Below are 18,269 nucleotides of genomic sequence, written 5' to 3'. Positions count from 1 at the left end.
TAATTTTATAGGTATTTGTACTTTTGTATCATGTCCTGCATTTAAACATCAGCCTCCCAGACAACAACTTTATCAGTAATGAGTATAAAATGTGACTGTAATACTGTTCTTAACCCAGGAGAAACAGAGAGCATGGATGGCACAGTGGTCTCAGATGACCTTTCACCTCTCTCTTCGGGAACGGATTCAGGTCCACAATCTCCGTGGGCTCCAGAAAACAGAAAGAGTCCAAAAGGGATCAAGAAAATCTGGGGAAAGTAAGGTCATTTTTGTTTTTATTCACTGTCAAAGCATTTCAGCTGAGAATGAATTCCCAGAAAAATCTAGAATTATCCATAGCAAGAATAACCTAAAATCTGGGGAGAGAAAACAGTTCTGGGATTGCACAGGCGTGTCCTTCTGTACACAGGGGGGTGGAAAAAATGTTGGGAGTGTTCACAGCATCATGCTGGTGAAAGAAATAAGGCACTGCTGTCATCTTAATGCTATTAATTTAGCATGCCAGCAGTTTTATTAGCCATGAAAAATTAAATTGTAGCAATTTGCTTATTACAAAAGACACCAGGTAAAAAAGAAAGGGGAAAACAGAAGGAACAGAAAGCAGGGCACAGTTGCACTGTGTCCACTTGATCTGCTTCAGCAACAGCAGCCATTTCCAAGTCTGGATTATTAATTGGATCAAAGTGTTACAGCTGCTCTGCAGAGCTCCTTTATTTTCCTCCAGAGGTAGGGCCAGACTGAATTTCCTAGAACTCCTTCAGCTGCCTGCGGAATTTGGCATTTGCGGTTTCCAGGGAGATGCAGAGAGCTGTTAGTTGTCACTGTAGTTTCCATGCAGAACAAACATCCTCTGTCAGCAGCTAACAGTCCTGTCGTGGCACTCTTGTCTTGCAAGAATACGAAGAACTCAGTCAGGTAACTTCCCTGCAGACGACCTGGGCCTGGCGGAGTTTCGCAGGGGAGGTCTCCGGGCTACAGCTGGACCTCGCTTGTCCCGATCCAAGGACACCAAGGGCCAGAAGAGGTAACAGCTCCTCCTCCTCCCCCTGGCACAGCCCGGTGCTGTCAAATGTGCCCAACAGCCCAACCCTCCTCTTGGGGACTTTGGTCCACATGGAGTTCCACAACAGCTGGAACGAATTTCCCTGGCAGCAAAATCATCCCCTGCCTGCTCTCCTCCAGCTGCAAGTTGCAGCTGCTTGGTGGAGTGTCAGAAATTTCACCTTGTTAAAGAACAAGGATAGTAATTATCTCCTCATCTGCATAATGATGAGGATTCAGCAATTCCCTTTTCCCTCTTTTCCCACTGCAGCTTTTCACAGGTTGCGGCTGGGCTGCCAAATTCCCAGGACACCCCAGAACTCAGCACCCTGACAGATCAGCTGCTGTGCTGCCTCTGGCACACCATGAGCTTTCCAGTAGGGACATTCCTTCTTTCCTTTTAAGATTTTCCCGGTGTTTCTTGTGCTTTTCAGCGACCACAATGCCCCCTTTGCTCAGTGGAGCACTGAAAGAGTTTGTAACTGGCTGGAGGACTTTGGCCTGGGCCAGTACGTGATTTTTGCCCGGCAGTGGGTGACATCAGGCCACACGCTGTTAACTGCCACACCTCAGGACATGGAAAAGGTAATCACTGCTTCTCTCTGCCTGCTGCTTCTGTCCCACCAGGCCCCTCCAAACCATTGGCTCTACCTTTCTGAAATCCACAGTATCAATTTTCAGAGTTACCTCGCATGAGGAAAAGAGCCAGAGGTAGGGCAAACTTTTTGTTAATGTTTTTTGTTGCAGGAAATGGGAATAAAGCATCCACTGCACAGGAAGAAATTGGTTTTGGCCATTAAAGCTATAAATGCAAAACAAGATGAGAAGTCTGCACAACTTGATCATATCTGGGTGACTCGTAAGTGTTTGGACTCTCCTGGAGTTGGCTGGGAAGGAATTTCTCCCACCTCTATGACAGGGCAGCCTGATTCATGTTCAAGCACTTACCAGACTTTTTCCAAAAAGCACTAAGTTTCCCCATAGAAGAATTGAGGATTTTTGTATTGTTGACATCCAAACATACAGCTTGTGGTATGCTCTCCCCTGGGGAGCTCTGTCAGACAGCAGGAAATCAAATGGGTGGGCTCAGTGTAGGAAGAGCTCCTAGTGCTGCACAAGGTGTGCTCCATCACGTGTTGTAGGTCAAATATCACGGGGCTGCTGTGGACAGAGCTGGTGGTGGGAATTGCTTTCAGGCTGCTGGCAAGAGGCTGTCCTCAGGAAAGGGGAACAGGTAGAATGAGCCACCTGAATGCCTCACAAGAAGCCAGGCCAGGCAAGAGGGGAGAAGGGCTTCATTGTCACTGATCTGGATTTGGTTCCCCATTGCTCTCATGTCTGCAGGGTGGCTGGATGACATTGGCTTGCCTCAGTACAAAGACCAGTTTCATGAATCCAGAGTAGATGGGAGGATGTTGCAGTACTTAACTGTGGTAAGTACAGTCCTTTTTCCTCAGTTTTACCAATTTTAACTTCTGAATAAGCAAAAACTTTCAAAATTTTGCTTTGAATGTGAGCAGTTAAAGAATTTTTGCAAGACAGAAATAGTGCCAGTAATAACTCCTTTGTGCTGCCTAGTGCATGGAATTTGTTCCCAAGGTCCATAAAATAAGTCACATGTTAGGGCTAACTTCTGCAAAGTCCTTCTTTCAATATCATGTAATACACCACAATTAACAGTAAAATAACTTGTTTTAAGTGTAACCTCTGGAGCTCGTTGTTCTCCACACCAAGTTAGCAACAATATTCAGCAAAGTAACAGCAGAAAATCCAGTTATTTGTACAGCTCTGACCACATCCACAGCACACCATGAGCACACAGCCACTGTTTTCTTCCCATTCTTCTGCCCCAGGCTGGCTAATTAAGGCCTGGATTTGCCTTAACAGGCTACACTCCTGCCTTCATTTTTTAAGCAGGTCTTGCTATGGTGCAATGCTAAAAAAAAACCCAACAAACCAAGAGCAGAACCCCACCCAAACTTCCACCCTAATAAAACCCAAACCCTCTTTGAAGTATAAACTTTTGTCTTTCCTAAACCACAGTTACTGTAGTGTTATATAAAACTACACAGCAAATTTAAACTTTTTCTTCTTGGGGAGAATATCTGTTTTGCTGTGTGTTCTTTGCCACCTAAAAGTCTCTCTACTTCACAGAATGACCTTCTCTTCCTGAAAGTCACCAGTCAGCTGCATCACCTGAGTATTAAATGTGCCATTCATGTCCTGCACGTCAACGGCTTCAATCCCCACTGTCTGCGCAGGAGGCCAGTTGAGGAGGTAAAAGAATGTTGAAATAAATTACTTTAAGCAAGTACAAATTACCCGGTCCCAGCCAAAGGGGATAGAAAGTCAGCAGTGTACAGTGATACAACAGAATCATTGATTCTAGGGACTTACACCTAAAGCAACAGTTATGCCACTTACTAGTTGAATCTCGTGCATTTCTCTTCAGAAATTACTTGCATAGTGGAAAAAAAGTTGATTCCTCTTCCAAGAGAATAATTTGGAATTATTTGTCTTCGCCTGACCTGATTTCTAAAATCTGTAAGGTTTTACCTGATCAGCAGTTTTCTCTTAGCATTAAACACTGTCAATAACCCTGTTGTCAAACCGTTCCCTTTTTATCCCTGCAATCTGTAATCTCTGCTGTTGTACCTCCTGATGCAACACATGGGGTTTCATCAGTACTAGACCAGGTCTGCCATCTCATCAGAGACTGCTTGAAGGGGGCCTTGAAGAGAAACAATCCCTCAGTCGGGAAGAACAAGTGCCCCTGGAGGAAGAGGAGGGAGGCTGGTTTTATCTGAGATATGAGCTGTGCACACTCACACAGTGCAGGCTGTGGTGTCATCACCTTTTGTGGTCCCTCCAACAGAACAATGTCTCTCCTTCCGACGTGGTGCAGTGGTCCAACCACAGGGTGATGGAATGGCTCAGATCAGTGGATCTGGCAGAATATGCACCCAACCTTCGAGGCAGCGGAGTGCACGGGGGCCTGATCGTAAGAATTTACCATTTCACTCTTGAAAATTGACAGGCTGTAATATGAACCATCTTTTGTCTGATGTTCATCCAGCAGAAAGAAACAAACACATCTGCAGTGTGACAGCGTGATCAGGTCTTCTAAGGAGCCTCTTTGTCTGGTCCACGTGTCTTCATTTTACAAAGGAAAGCCAGAATAAAAAAGGAACAGCTAAAACACTTTCTGTAATCAAAGCTGAGCTCTGCACTAGTGTATGACAGCAGCACAGAAAAGGAAACCTCAACTGTGCTGTGCAAAAGTTGCTTTTTGATAAGGCATCACTGAGTGTTTCTTTGAGTGATGTACCAGAACTCTGAGCCACGCTAAATAACCACCCTGAAATCACAGCAGTCAGGAATGACATTTTTTTAATTCAAAACAATCAGAACTATTTGCAGCTCAGTAATGTCAGGGTTCTGAAATACCATGATTCTAGTGCTGTAGAATTTTTGCAAAAATGCAACGGTAGAAATCATACAAAGATTAAGTTTTTACCCTGAGCAGAGCAGAAAATTCTGAAAGGAAACTTGTTCAACCCAAACAAATGTATGGTTTGATGATAAATATGAACACATGTTGATGGGTTTGATGATAAATATGAACATATTGATGGGTTTGATGATGAATATAAACACATATTTGCCTGATCACGCTTAGCATTTTTTCTTGGCTCCTTTCAGGTATTTCCCATTTAAACCCCAGTATCATGAATGAGCTATAAAAGGTCTAATGTGAGCAGGTACTTAGTGAGAAATCCTCTGCTAAGCACTGTAGTAGTTTATCATGGCAAATATTTATATAAAAAATAAACATCCTGCCCTTTTCCCAGATTCTGGAACCTCGTTTCAACGGCGACACGCTGGCCATGCTCCTGAACATCCCACCCCAAAAGACCCTCCTGCGCCGCCACCTCACCACCAATTTTAACGTGTTAATTGGGCCAGAGGCACAGCAAGAAAAAAGAGAAACCATGGAGTCAGCAGCATACACACCTCTGACCACCACTGCCAAAGTTCGGGTAGGTGCTGCTGTCAAAAAGGAGATGTCAGTGTCAGACTTCTCTACTCTGAATTATGAAGTAAGGGACAAAGGTGGGCAGGGAGAGGTGAATTCTAGGAGTGCTACATTTCCCTTAATTCTAGATACCAGACCTTTTACTATGTATCTGTTTCAATCAGGTCCTGAAAACAACCAAACAATCTGTTCTGCCTTTCCTTAGAAGGAGCATCATGTAAACACATTTGATATCCACTGTAACTCCAATATGAGAACAAATTCAGAATCTAAGTTCTCTAATGACCAGGCTATAGCAGTAATTGAAAAAGGGGAAGATTTTGAATATTTACAGAATACTCAAACTACTTGTGTTGACTCCTTATTTTAGCCAAAGAAACTTGGATTTTCGCATTTTGGAAACTTAAGGAAAAAGAAGTTTGACGAATCAACAGACTACATTTGTCCTATGGATACAAGTCCTGCTGCTACGAATGGTACTTCCAAAAACTACAGTGGCTACAAAGGACTTAGTCCTTTCACTGACAGGGAACTGGATCAGGTGGGACAGACAGACTGATGCCATGCTCATCTCATCCTCTCCATGCATTCCAAAGCTTGCAAATAACCAAATGTTCCCCTATAACAAACTCTTTGCTACATCCGCATGAACTCACAGAGAAAAGCATTGGCTGTGGACACTGGAAAGGGTTCCAGACTAAGAATGTTGGGGTTTTTTTAATCAACATCATAATAAACTCATCCATCCTCAAGCCCTTTTTCAGGACTATGACACCTTTACACTCTGAAGATGGAGGTATTTTGTCAGTCAAGGGTGTGGTTGCAGGAAACATAAGACTTTTGTACTTCCAGCTTTCATAATTTTAGTATGGCACACTATTTTTTTTCCATTATCTTTATGGGTGGTTTTTAATGTAATAAATTTATTTGGACAAACTTGTACAAAGCTATCGAGTTATATTAAAGTACAACCGGATTGTATTTTTTAACAGGCAGTAATCAGAGAATCCAACTAATTTTTTTTCATGGTGTACAGTGGGGAGTAGTTCTGTTTAGATAATATATGTGAAGACAATGCATCAGCAATTAACAAATTATTAATAAACCAGTAGTTAATTCACTTTTGTAATGTAGTAGTGAACTTGTGAATGAAACTGTCTAGGCAGCATACAAAGAAATTATGATGAAAACCATCAAATTTTATTTCAACTTTGCTGTTGTGTAAAGGGATGTAAACCCTGAAAAACGGAGCGCTCCTGGAGCCTTGTGTGAACTTCGGCAACACACAAGAGCCACACAGAGGCAGCTGGAGTAAACTGGCCTTTCTCCAGTGGCATAAAAACAGTTTAAGCCTGATAAGAGAATGGTCACAACATTGAAAAGACTAACTGTGAAGGTAATTTTTTCATTTGCATGGTTCAGTGCATCTAACATCTGTGTTCACTGGCTAACCGTGGTCTTCTTCAATGTACTGATCCTAAACAGGGAGAATACCAAACCCTGACTGTGAGTGTGGATGTCCACTTGCTCAGCTCAGAGTTGTGAGGGAATGCATTAACTTTGAGCCAAGAACTTGCACTGTGCAGTTGTTCCAGCGTGACAGAAAGACTGGATTTTTCTCTAGGAGCATGGTCTGTCTATTAAGCATGACTTCTGAGCATGTGGCCCACACAGGAAATCACAATGCCCTAGAACTGGTGACATTTCTATGTAAAAAGAGGTAGGATTTCTTGCCTGTGAAAGCTTACCAGAAATGAGTAGCGTCAGACCATTTAGAAAATATTACTTCTCCTTGACAATATCAGCTAAGCTTTTTCTTTTTTTCTGTGAATTACACGCAAAGTTTCATGGAATCAATCTCACTTAATCAGGATCCACTCTTCCTATCATTAAATGCATTTTCACATACCTTGTAGCATGGAGGCATTTTTGTAACTTACCCCAACTTCATTTGTCCAGGCACAGATCCCTCCCAAAGCTGCATGTAGAGTGATTAAAATTGCTCGTGCTGTCTGATTTGAACTAGTTGCTGACTGCTTTTACAGATGGAGCACTCAGAAGGCACAGTAATGCAAATAGGGGCACTTTCCCAAGGCATAACCCACCTCACGGTAAGTACTCATTCCTCTCTTGTTCCAAAGTCACCCATGTGCTCTGCTAAAACTCACGGAAAGTTGGTCATTGCTGGTGGTAATGAAGAGTAAGTGGGTCTCTGTTTTGTTAAGTATCTCTTTACAGCCTCTTGGAACATTCAGTCAAAAAAAAACCCCACCAAAACCCTGTTTTTAAATTGCTCTAGAAATTCAGCTTCATTTAGGCCTAAGTTTTCATGAACTCTGAGGTCTCTTTGACAAAATGACAGATATTCATCTCCTTAAATGAAAACAATTCTTCAAAGATTTTGCAGGTAACCACCACCTCAGTCACAGCAACTAAGAATGAGGTACAGACTTTTGAAAATTTATGTGACCTATAACTGCAAGACCAAACACCTCACTTTTGCTTCTTCATTCCACAAAGCCAATATATTAAATAATAAAAATAAGTGACTGGAAGACATAATGAAGAATTATGAAATATAGCTGAGTTGCATGCCAGACACAAAATCTCTAAAAATTTCCCCAAGCAAAAAAGTTTATTTAAAGCTGTATTGAAGAAATTGCCTTTGTATGTGGCTCCCACCTCTTGTTGTGAGCGTGAGCTCTTTACAGCTGGGTCTCTGGGAGCACAGGCCTCTCACCAAACACCCTCAGTCCTTCCCATCTTGCTCTTTCAGACACTGCTGAGCCAAGATGAAATGCTGAATGACAGCAGGTTTTTAACACCGACCTTTGAAGACTGGAGATGATGCTTGAGCAGGACCAAGATCACTGCTTGCACCTCAGGCCTGCAGGAGTGGCCAGGAGCAGCTGGATGCCGTGGAGCAGGAAAGCTTTACCTCTTTTCTGCCACTGCCACCTCCCACGTAGCATTTCCTACTGTCAGTGTAGCCACACCTAACAGGTAACTCTCCTCTGTGCTGTTTTCCCACATCATGCAATAGGGAACAGGAGTTGGGAGAGGAGTGGGACTCATACTCAAGAGTCTGGAAAGCCAAGACTGGCAATGCTTTGTCCTTTTTTTCAGTTGACTTTTACGTGCTATGTTGATGTACTGTTATGTGAAAGACCTTTTGTAATTTTTTATTTTTATAATTAACTTGTAGTGCAGGAATCATTACTACATAATTGTACCACGGGGGCTCATCAGAGCTACCTGGAAATCAGCTGGATGCTGGTGAGAGCAGCAGTAATGGCTCACTCACCACTCCTGTGGTCCTGCCAGACTGGTCCCCAGAAATTAATTCAATCTCTCCCCCCTTTCACTGGCACCTGTCCTGCCCTCTCTTTATCCAAGTCAGTGGACTGTAGGATGGGAAGAATGGAACATAGTACTGTCCATCCAGCCCTTGCTTTTATTAGCATGACAAGATGCCATGTTCACAAATCTTTACCTAAGGCAAAAGCAACTGCAGCAGGAAATTGTAACTCTGAGACTACCAGGAAAGTTCCAGAATAAAAACAGAGATTTATTTCTTTAAAACACCTGACAAAATAAATCTGTTACTGCTGTACTGGGCCACACAGGATTGCATTAGAGGGAAGTATGGCCTCTCACTTTTTGAGGGGCTGAGGGTGAAGTTGTCACCTTTACAGCACCAGTTACTTGTGGCATTTGTTTACATGTACATTTCCTGTATTAATCAGCTATTAACAAGCTCTTAGTAAACAGATAAATGCCAGAAAAAAAATCTCCTGAACTGTAAAGTACTTTGTACAGGGCTGGTTTGCATTACTCTCTCCTTGCTGGCTGCAGGTGTTGCTTTAAATTCCAACATAGCCTGAGGGCAGGTCACTGCCAGCCACAGCCCTCCCAAAGAAAGAGGAAAACTCCAGGGCTGGCCACAGGATGCAGCAAGGGCTCTGAGAACTACCTGGGGTACTTTTTACAGATTATATACCCTGCTCTTCACCAGTCTCTCATGACAGACCTTGCACGGTGTAAGGTGTAAGAAGATAAGCATGTGATTTGATTGCCCACAGTGGTAAAATCAAGGCAAGTTCTTTTCAATCCACTTTTTACAGATTATATACCCTGCTCCTCACTTCACCAGTCTCTCATGACAGACCTTGCACGGTGTAAGGTGTAAGAAGATAAGCATGTGATTTGATTGCCCACAGTGGTAAAATCAAGGCAAGTTCTTTTCAATCAGTGCAAACTGAAAAAAAAGGTAAATTCAGAAGAGTGAGAAATCAGTTGATGCATCAGCAAACTACTAATGTTTAATAAAAGGTATTAAATATACCAGTGTGGCAAGGCAGTCAGTGCTAGTGACCAGCTCAGGTACCACAGGCATTTTAAATACTCTGTCAGGTCAGTTAGCCAACAGACATATTACAGCACTGCAAATGGGACTGGCTGCTCCAGCTGCCCTGGCATATTTCAAACACAGTATTTCCTGTTTTCTCTCAATGCTGTATTTCCAACTCAGTGTGTTGTTGTGCTAACTTGGCTGTGAATAGTCAATCCACAACCAGTTGATTCTTCTTTTAAATAGACGTAGTAAGAAATCCTAATTAGCATAACACTGGTATAAATGCTTATTTTTTGACTGTTATGAATAAATTCTGAATGTTCCTCTCTCTTTTGTTCACTGTGGAATGATTTAACACAGATCCATGTGGATGACCATTCATCTTTATTTTTTTTTCCCTCAGAATTCATTAGTATCAAAATACTAATTCCAGAGGTAAGACTAAGTAACTCCCACACAATTCAAAACAATTTCTCAACTTCTTAGTATTAAAACACACAAAGTAATTATGAAGTTATAAACCACAGAAATTACATCAAGGTGTTAAAAAACACACACACATACAATTGCTGCAAAGTTACACATTAACTGTTCCTGTAGAAAAATATGCAGTGCTTCCAAAAAAGGTATCAGGTGACATCAGTGTTAGTAAGCAAATGTACTGCTCTTGGGATAGCCAAGCTTGTCCAGGTTGGGCTGACAGGCAAACTGAATCATTGGTGGTGGCCCACACATGAGAATGAGGGTCTCACTGCCAGGAGGAGGCAGGTGGGCTTTCAGCATGTCTGCATTGACAAAGCCAGAGCTGTACTTCCAGTCTGCAACAAAGAAATGAATTCAATTACTTTCAGTCTCTGTACAGGCTGGAACCTTTTTAAATCTCATTAAGTAGCAGAAGAGAATCAAGTTATGGCACCATTGCTGCAAGCCAGGAGGGGGGTAAAATTTCTCATTCAGCTTAAACCTAGTGATCCCCTTCCACAGGGACAACAAGCATGTAGATAACAATGATTTGGTTGATACTACATGGAGGTCTTGAAACAGTAAATTATAAAACTTAAAAGAAATTAACAGATAGGAATAAAAAAGGAGAGTGAATCAGCTTTTCCAGTGAAGAGGGGTCACCCACCCAGTGGCAGGGAGGGGTATTGAGACCTGTACTTTTTTTTTTTTTTTTTTTTGGGTGGGGGGGGGGGGGGGAGAAATGAATTCAATTACTTTCAGTCTCTGTACAGGCTGAAACCTTTTTAAATCTCATTAAGTAGCAGAAGAGAATCAAGTTATGGCACCATTGCTGCAAGCCAGGAGGGGGGTAAAATTTCTCATTCAGCTTAAACCTAGTGATCCCCTTCCACAGGGACAACAAGCATGTAGATAACAATGATTTGGTTGATACTACATGGAGGTCTTAAAACAGTAAATTATAAAACTTAAAAGAAATTAACAGATAGGAATAAAAAAGGAGAGTGAATCAGCTTTCCCAGTGAAGAGGGGTCACCCAGTGGCAGGGAGGGGTATTGAGACCTGTACTTTTTTTTTTTTTTTTTTGAGATGGAGTGGTGAGGTGACATAGTTTGGTGTCAACAAAAGCTCTGCCATGTCATTTACTGATAAAACAAAAGAGGAAAGAAATGCTGAACTATTTCAAGCAGTAGTATTATTGAATGCATCTGCCATTTGAAGTGAGCCAAGAAGGAAACTGATGCCTAATCCATAGACACACAGCTCTGTTTCAACAGAATCTAATCTGGAGCTGCTGCAAAACAATGATGTGCACATAATATTTACAGATATTAAACAATTTAGTGCCAACATGCTAACATAACCTCAGCTCAAAACAGAGCTGAACTTTTGATGAAAACTCTCAAAAACTGTAATACATTAAAAGATACACTAGGTAACACATGTGACCCAAATGGGGTTAATTATGAGCTCCCAGTTTTTAAGGCCCAACTGGCTTAGATCCCTTTTTAAAGCAAGTTGTGGGGGTAAGGTTTGTTTCTGAGGAGTTTCAAAGTGTAAGACAAGAACACTTGGCATCACACTGCTGTCCCCTTGAGCAAGAGTGAAGCTCTGACAGGGATAAGCAAAGGCATTTCCAGGGGTCCCTACCTTTTGGAGGTCTGTCCAGGGTGTACCACAGCACAAACTGCTCAGGGTGCCTCTTGGCAATGTCTTCTAGCTCAGTTCTCAGCAATATGTCATTTTCTGTCTGCAAAATGAGAGTGCTGGTTAACTCCAAACCAACCCAGGAGCCCTTTGATGGGAGCTCATCTGCCACCCACAACAAATGCAATGATAAAAACTATGCAAATCAAGAAAGTAATTAGTATTTTGCCCCTTCCATGATAGCTATGATCATTATAGGCTTCTGTACAGAACAACAAGCTGTGAGACTCAGCAGCCACCTAAACACAGTCCTAAAGATGGCAATTGGAATAACTTTTTAATCCAGGCTAAAATCACAATGAGCTGGATTTGGCCCTGACCCTGGCAAATTTGGCCCTGGCAAATGTCCCAGGACCAGCATGGTGAAGGTTAACTGTACAAAGAGATTAATGGAAACAAATCCTGTTTCCTTGAAATCAGTGAAGGACTAAGATGAGCAGAGGGATCAGGATCTGGCTGCAGTATTTACTCCCTAATGCAGGAATTCAGTGAAACCATGAGGAGACAGCTACGTATGAAAGAGGATGAAACATGGGCCATCAGTTTAAAAAGCTCAGAGGCCAGCAAAACCATGGGCTATTAAAGAAGAACAAACAGATGGGTCAGAATACTCACCTGATTAGCAAAAAGGAGGTAACATTTAGTGGAGTCCTTAGGATCATTTGTGATCTGACGGATCAGCTGCAACATAGGAGTTATTCCTGTTAAAAACCAAAATGGTTAAAGTGGGTGTTTCTTTCCATAGCTACAGTTTCACTATTAATGCTGCTTCCTTTAGTCTTCAGTAGGATCTCAGTCTGCACAGGGCTACACACCTCTGGATTTCTAATGCACATGGTGTGCGGAGATTGGGGGTTTCCATTATGACAAACAGCTCCAAAACAAACCCACAATTCTTGTATGCAGGGCTTTTCTCTTCAGCATTCTCCATCACATAATTTTACCCCTCAAGACATTTCTTAAAATACTTTTTGTCACTGATGAAGTGAGTTCTCTGAGGTCATAAGGTAAATTAGGATTCAAACCCTCAGGTTGCCACTCCCCAGGACTGAGCTCAAACCACTGGAATTGCCTCAGTGTTGCCACCATGAAAAGAAATTAATGAAAATAAATGCAGGCATAAATACCCTGCTGCTAAAGTACAACGACAGTCCTCACATATATCCATGGAACATTTTCATTCTCTAGACACCCCACATGGTGGGGATTAGCTTTACCTGTTCCTCCAGCTATCATCCCAAGGTGCTTTGCAAACTTCTTCTCTGCTTCAGACTTCTTATTAGGCTTGATAAGAAAGGTACCTAGAAGAAATATTCCAAACCTATAAGTACATTAGCTTCCAAACAAACATGGACACAAATTCCATGGGAATAAATTACCACAGGTGATCAATTACCAAAAACAAATTTTCTGGAAATCCGTCCCTTCTGCTGTGATAGAGTCATCAGGAGAGAGGTCAGCATCCAGAGAAGTGCTGAGCTTTCTGAGGTGAGACTTAAGTGCACAGCTCCTCTCAGTCGAGATCAGTGCAAAGTCTTTCACTTGTATCCTACAAGAGGGTTACTTCTCTGAGCTGATTTCCTCACAGTCAACTCAGACCTGGTTTTATGATGAAATGGAGCTGGCTCTCAGTCAGCTGGTTACCCAATAACAGCACTGAGATTCTCGGATTTCATTTTAAGCAACAATCTCACTTGCTTAAGAAGCATCTGGAGCATCTCCCTCCATATGTATAGATGAGGTATTTTATTTCCAGTGCAGACTTCTCAGTCATATAATGCAATAGCAATTTTTTTCAGATTTATAGTCCCAGGAGTGAGACACTCATCAGTTATTCCATACACAAAGTACTCTTTCCCATCATATCAACTCTGACAGGCTCATGGTCAAGTCTGGGAAAGGTAGTTTTTCCTCTTTTCCACTTAAAAAAAAAAAAAAAAAGATTCTCTATAGCTGTCAAGTTTTATAAAACACCTCTGAAAAGAACCAATACTTCCCTTTTACTCTCCCACCTTTGTGTCACAGTACCTGTCCCCTTATAGACCAGGAGTCCATTTGGCCCTCTGAAATCAATGGTATCTCCAATCTTCATGTTATCGAGATACTGGGACATCTTCCCACCTTCTGGAAACTTGGGGTTCACATTTTTGTAGTAGACCTGTAAGAACAATCATTTGCATTTTATCAACCACTAACTTTCCTGCAGACAGTATCTGTAGAACACAATTGTGCAGGTCTGAAATTCAACACTTGAGAAAGAAATCCAGGCAATTCTTTGCTCTCAGTTATCTCTTGAGCCTTGCAACAGGAAGCGGCCAAAATAAGTAAAATGTGCTCTTGGGCACACGTCCCTCTGCTCCCTGCAAACAGCCAGGAAAACAGGGATGGGTGGCAGGCAGGTTATGTACTGCTGCCCTCATTTCACTATTGCCCTATGTCACCCCTTTTCTGTAGCTGTTCCTTCTGAAAACAGCATTGCTGCATCTTTTCCTTCTAAACCTTTCCTACTCAGCCACACAACAGCTTTTTCAGCTTTCAAAGCACGTAAGAAGCATTAGGCAGCTCGTAACAATTCACCACCCTTGTAACATGAAGACCAGAACATGCGAAAAAAAGAACTTTTAAAAAGCCTGGATTTTTGCCTTTTTGGATTTTAAGGACAAACTCTATCACAGAAAGGATTAGGAAATCCAGAAGTCCAGGATCAGATAATCCTGCATCTCCTAGCTTAAAGGATTTCCCTTGTGTGACTTGTTTTCTGCTTAGAGCTGTTTGCATTAAGCATTAGCAGCAGCACAGGCACCTAGAGAGAGAGATCAGTATCCATGCACTGCCAAGTAAAAGATATTAGGGAAATTCCTAAATTATTGCCCGGGAAGTGATTCTCTCCTCCCTCTACTCTTCCTCTGCCATCCCTCAGTGCCACACAGCAGACACACAGGATACAACTTACTATTCAAGGGCAACGAGTTGTTTGCCATGCAGTCACCCTATTTGCAAAATATGAGATCAGATGAAAATGAAATTTAACACAATTTGAATGACAGACAATGACATTTGACTAAATCAAACTATTTCACTAAAATGAGTGCTTGCCCCCTTCCAGTTAGCAACTTATCTCTATTAAAGGAAACCAAAATTTACCTTTATAATTAAATCAACATAACCTTTTGTCTCATCACTGGAAACTGGGGTATAGGCTCGAACCACCAGATTCCCATCAATTTTTGCAGAAAGGTAAACATGTTGGCCTGGGGAGACAGAATTACAATCTGATTATCATTTTCATCCCTGGAGGACAAGAGAGAAAGGCAGGTATTGTAACCTGCTACACATGCAATGACAGAGAAAATCTTTGCCATATAAATGCTGCATGAAACATTCAGTTTCTTCTCTTTTTTCAGCACAGAGCAGGCATCATCCAGAAAGTCCCATATAAATGCTGCATGAAACATTCTTCTCTTTTTTCAGCACAGAGCAGGCATCATCCAGAAAGTAATAAAGTTTCAGAATCTTATTCCTAAATTAAACACCTGGATAAACAATGCACTGCAGAGCACTCTCAGCTGGTTTGCCATTTGTCTAGTTAATTTCATTACTCTGTCCCATACAAGCCAGAAGAAAGTTTGGAGAAAAAAAGGCAGCATGCAAGGACATGCCCACAGATGGAATGGGATGACTCTGACGCCTGCCACACAGCACAGGGAGCTGCCAAACAGTGCAGAACAAACAGAGCCACATCTGCAGATCAGAGAGAGACCTTCCCCTGCACACATTTTTACTGATTCAAGGTCCAAGGTTCAGTGCTATCAATGTTCCAGGGCACAGGAAAGAAGGCCAATCCTAGGCTGAAATTTGTGCAACTCCAGATAAAGTTGCATGGAAATGTGTGTAATTCAAAGATAAGTGCATGCACAGGAAAGGCTCTGAATATTTCAGCATCTTCCCAGGCAGTAGAGCTGTCCCCTTTCTCCTTTACAAGTGTGATTGTATTTGCCAAAACCGTGAGGGCAACTGCCAATAGACTGAGGGCGCCAGATGGAAGTAGAATGCAAATAAGAAATATGAAAAAGCTTTGACAGATACCATTCTTGCTTATATCCTGACTGGTGACAAATTCCATCAGGCTCAGTTTAGTCTCACTGCTCCATTTCTAACCTACACCACACAACTGGACAAAGCACTCACAAAAGATCAGAAATACCACCCTCTGGGAAACCTGGTATACAAACATTTCTCTCTGACACAGCAGCATTCAGATTCAGCTTTCAACTCCTTGCTTTGCTGAGCCTTAAATTCACAATCAGAAGTCCAAGAACTGTGAGAAACCAGAAATACAAGTAATTGTTTGCAGTACTTACCCACAGGCAATCCTAATATATGATTCGTTGAGGGTAGCCCGAATCTGAATTTCTTAGTATCATGACTGATTTCCTAAAAAACCCAAGTTAGAATGAGGTCAGCATCACCACTACGCTGAATTTCAAATTCTACTCAACACAATATGCTTCAGCAAGCCTGCTCTTTGTTAGCATGCAAGCCAAATCCTGGGAAAGGACACAGAAACTGCTTTGAAAAACAAAATTGAAACAACCAGGAACTTCAGAAGCAGTCTTCTCCTCTTTACGCCCACAAGGAGTGACTTTTACCTGCCTGCACAATGCCTACAGCATCTTTACACAGGTAAAACCAGGCAGCCCTGTGCCAAAGGCCAGCGAGCACATTGCTTGTGGCTAAAGATCAGCCGTGCAGAAGCTCGGGCTGCCGGGCTTGCTTCAGGACAGGAACCGAGGGAGGAACACAGCCGGCACTTCAACATGCACAGCGTCGGGAATCAGCAGCTCGCACTGTGCCACAAACGCTTTTACACACCCTGCCCTACCCCGGCAGCAGCACAGCGTGGCGGCGGGGGCACTGCCATTCTGGAGGAATCCTGCTCCAGGATTCGATCCCTGGGGCAGCCCACGGCCAGGAGCCTGCCAGGCCAGCGCACCTACTGCCCTCGGAGCCCCGCTGCCCCCCGAGCCCCGGGCACCTCCTTGTCCAGCAGCCGCAGCGGGTACTTGGCCTGCGGGTCCTGCAGGGTGACGGGGCCGCTCGGCCTCCGCGCCGTCCCGCGGAGCAGCAGCAGCAGCAGCGCGGACGCCGCCACCACGGCCACGGCGACGGCCACAGGCGCTGCCTGGGAGGAGAAGAAGGGCAGGCGGTGAGGGCACGGCGGCGGTGAGGGCATGGCGGCCTGAGGGCACGGCCCGCCCCAGCCCGGCCTCAGCCCCAGCCCGGCCTCGGCCTCAGCCTCAGCCCCGGCCCGGCCCTCACCGCAAACGCCTCCATGGCGGCCTCGCCCGCAGCTCCCGCCGCACCGAGCCCGCTCAGCCCCGGCCGCGCAGATCCCGCCTCGCTGTTCCTCCTCAGGGTCCCGCCTCCTGATCGTTCCTCGAGTTCCTCCTCGCGGTTCCGCCTCCTGAGCCTTCCTCGGGTTCCGCCTCCCCGTTGCTCCTCCCGGTGCCGCCTGGGGCAGGGCGGCGAGCTCCGCTGCGCCCTCAGGGCGGGTCAGGCTGCCCCGGGAGCCGAATTCCTGGTTTCACGGGATCGATGGGGTTGGGAAACACCTCTGAGATCACCGAGGCCAAACTGTGACCCGACACAGCCCGTGGCACTAGTGCCATGCCCAGCCTTTCCTCAAACACGGCCAGGGACAGTGACCCCGCGGGCAGCCCCTCCCAGCGCTTAACAATTCTTTCTGCGAAGAAATAGAAAAAGAGGCCAGCAAAGTCGAACTGGTCAGTTCAGATGAAAAAAAAAAAAGCAGTATTTCTGTGCACCCAAGGCATGGCAATAAATGGATTCCTAAATGAGAAATAAACCCGCCCTCGTGCTGCTTCTGGAAAAGTGAAAGGGAAACAAAGAAAGAAAGAAAGAAAACAGGGGAGATCCAGTGGGAATGGGATTGTCATGTCCTTTTGGGCAGACCCACAGCGGGAGGAGGGTCAGGAAAGGCAGGGAATGTGTTAGCTCCACAGGCAGGGAAACACAGAGAGCAGGACACCATCAGGACACCATTCCAGAACAACCTACGGTCACAGAGCCTCACCTAAAAACTAAAATAGAATCACATTACATGAACCCCGTTGAAAGTAATTTTTTTTTTTTTTTTTTTTTTTTTTGTTTGGATGGGTTTTTTTAAATCAATATTTCATTTGCATAAGAAAGCAGTTCACATTATTGCTAAAAGGTACTGGCACATTACAAGAGACTAAAAAGTTGCTGCAAACAAAAGCAAAACTAGGCTCCTGGTAAAATCATAGGAGGAGAAACACAAAAGGCCAACAAAAAGCAGCCAAGCAAAAAGTTAGTGTCATAGCAATCAAATCAAAAGCAGACATTTTAAGATAGAATTTAAGACAGGAATTTTCATAAAAGATACCAATTTATCACCACATTCAATATCATCACAGCTGATAGCATCTGTAGTTCTCTCTACACACTTTTTCCTTTTCTGAACACATCCTCTTGAAATCCTTGTCTTAAATTAATAAGCAGATAAAAGTCACTGTGTTCCTGTTAAGCAAAACAGAATAGCAGCCAAGAGATATTACACATCTGCTCCCAGCATAAACTGATACTGTCAGCTAATGGCAACTTCCACCATAACTAAATATTTACAGG

General features: G+C 43.5%; 2 protein-coding genes across 8 annotated transcripts in view; one reads left to right on the top strand and one right to left on the bottom strand.

Moving 5' to 3' along the window:
• Positions 1-9,172, top strand: part of PPFIBP2 (PPFIA binding protein 2) — a 93,363-nt gene extending 84,191 nt beyond the window's left edge. For 5 of the 7 annotated variants that reach the window (XM_039725035.1, XM_039725031.1, XM_039725036.1 and 2 more), the window contains 11 exons: positions 119-257; positions 896-1,024; positions 1,476-1,626; positions 1,789-1,900; positions 2,386-2,474; positions 3,196-3,318; positions 3,917-4,042; positions 4,893-5,081; positions 5,448-5,618; positions 7,123-7,188; positions 7,854-9,172. In XM_039725035.1, the coding sequence (XP_039580969.1) occupies positions 119-257; positions 896-1,024; positions 1,476-1,626; positions 1,789-1,900; positions 2,386-2,474; positions 3,196-3,318; positions 3,917-4,042; positions 4,893-5,081; positions 5,448-5,618; positions 7,123-7,188; positions 7,854-7,925 (1,367 nt within the window). In that variant the 3' untranslated portion in view covers positions 7,926-9,172. The other 2 variants (XM_039725032.1, XM_039725033.1) reach the window with 2 other exon arrangements.
• A 620-nt stretch (positions 9,173-9,792) lies between these two features.
• LOC120509863 (NADH-cytochrome b5 reductase 2) lies at positions 9,793-17,080 on the bottom strand. The gene is made up of 9 exons (XM_039725038.1): positions 16,920-17,080; positions 16,636-16,782; positions 15,962-16,034; positions 14,745-14,851; positions 13,629-13,758; positions 12,818-12,901; positions 12,216-12,301; positions 11,544-11,643; positions 9,793-10,249 (listed from the first exon to the last, which is right to left on the bottom strand). The coding sequence occupies exons 1-9, from the start codon at positions 16,932-16,934 to the stop codon at positions 10,077-10,079; spliced, it is 915 nt and encodes a 304-aa protein (XP_039580972.1). The 5' UTR covers positions 16,935-17,080; the 3' UTR covers positions 9,793-10,076.
• Between the last annotated feature and the right edge of the window lie 1,189 nt (positions 17,081-18,269).

This window comes from Passer montanus, unplaced genomic scaffold (assembly GCF_014805655.1).
Source record: "Passer montanus isolate IOZ18808 unplaced genomic scaffold, ASM1480565v1 scaffold54, whole genome shotgun sequence".
Classification (NCBI taxonomy): domain Eukaryota; kingdom Metazoa; phylum Chordata; class Aves; order Passeriformes; family Passeridae; genus Passer; species Passer montanus.
The sequence above is the reverse complement of the archived record's forward strand: the minus strand, read 5'-3'. Positions and strand labels throughout refer to the sequence as shown.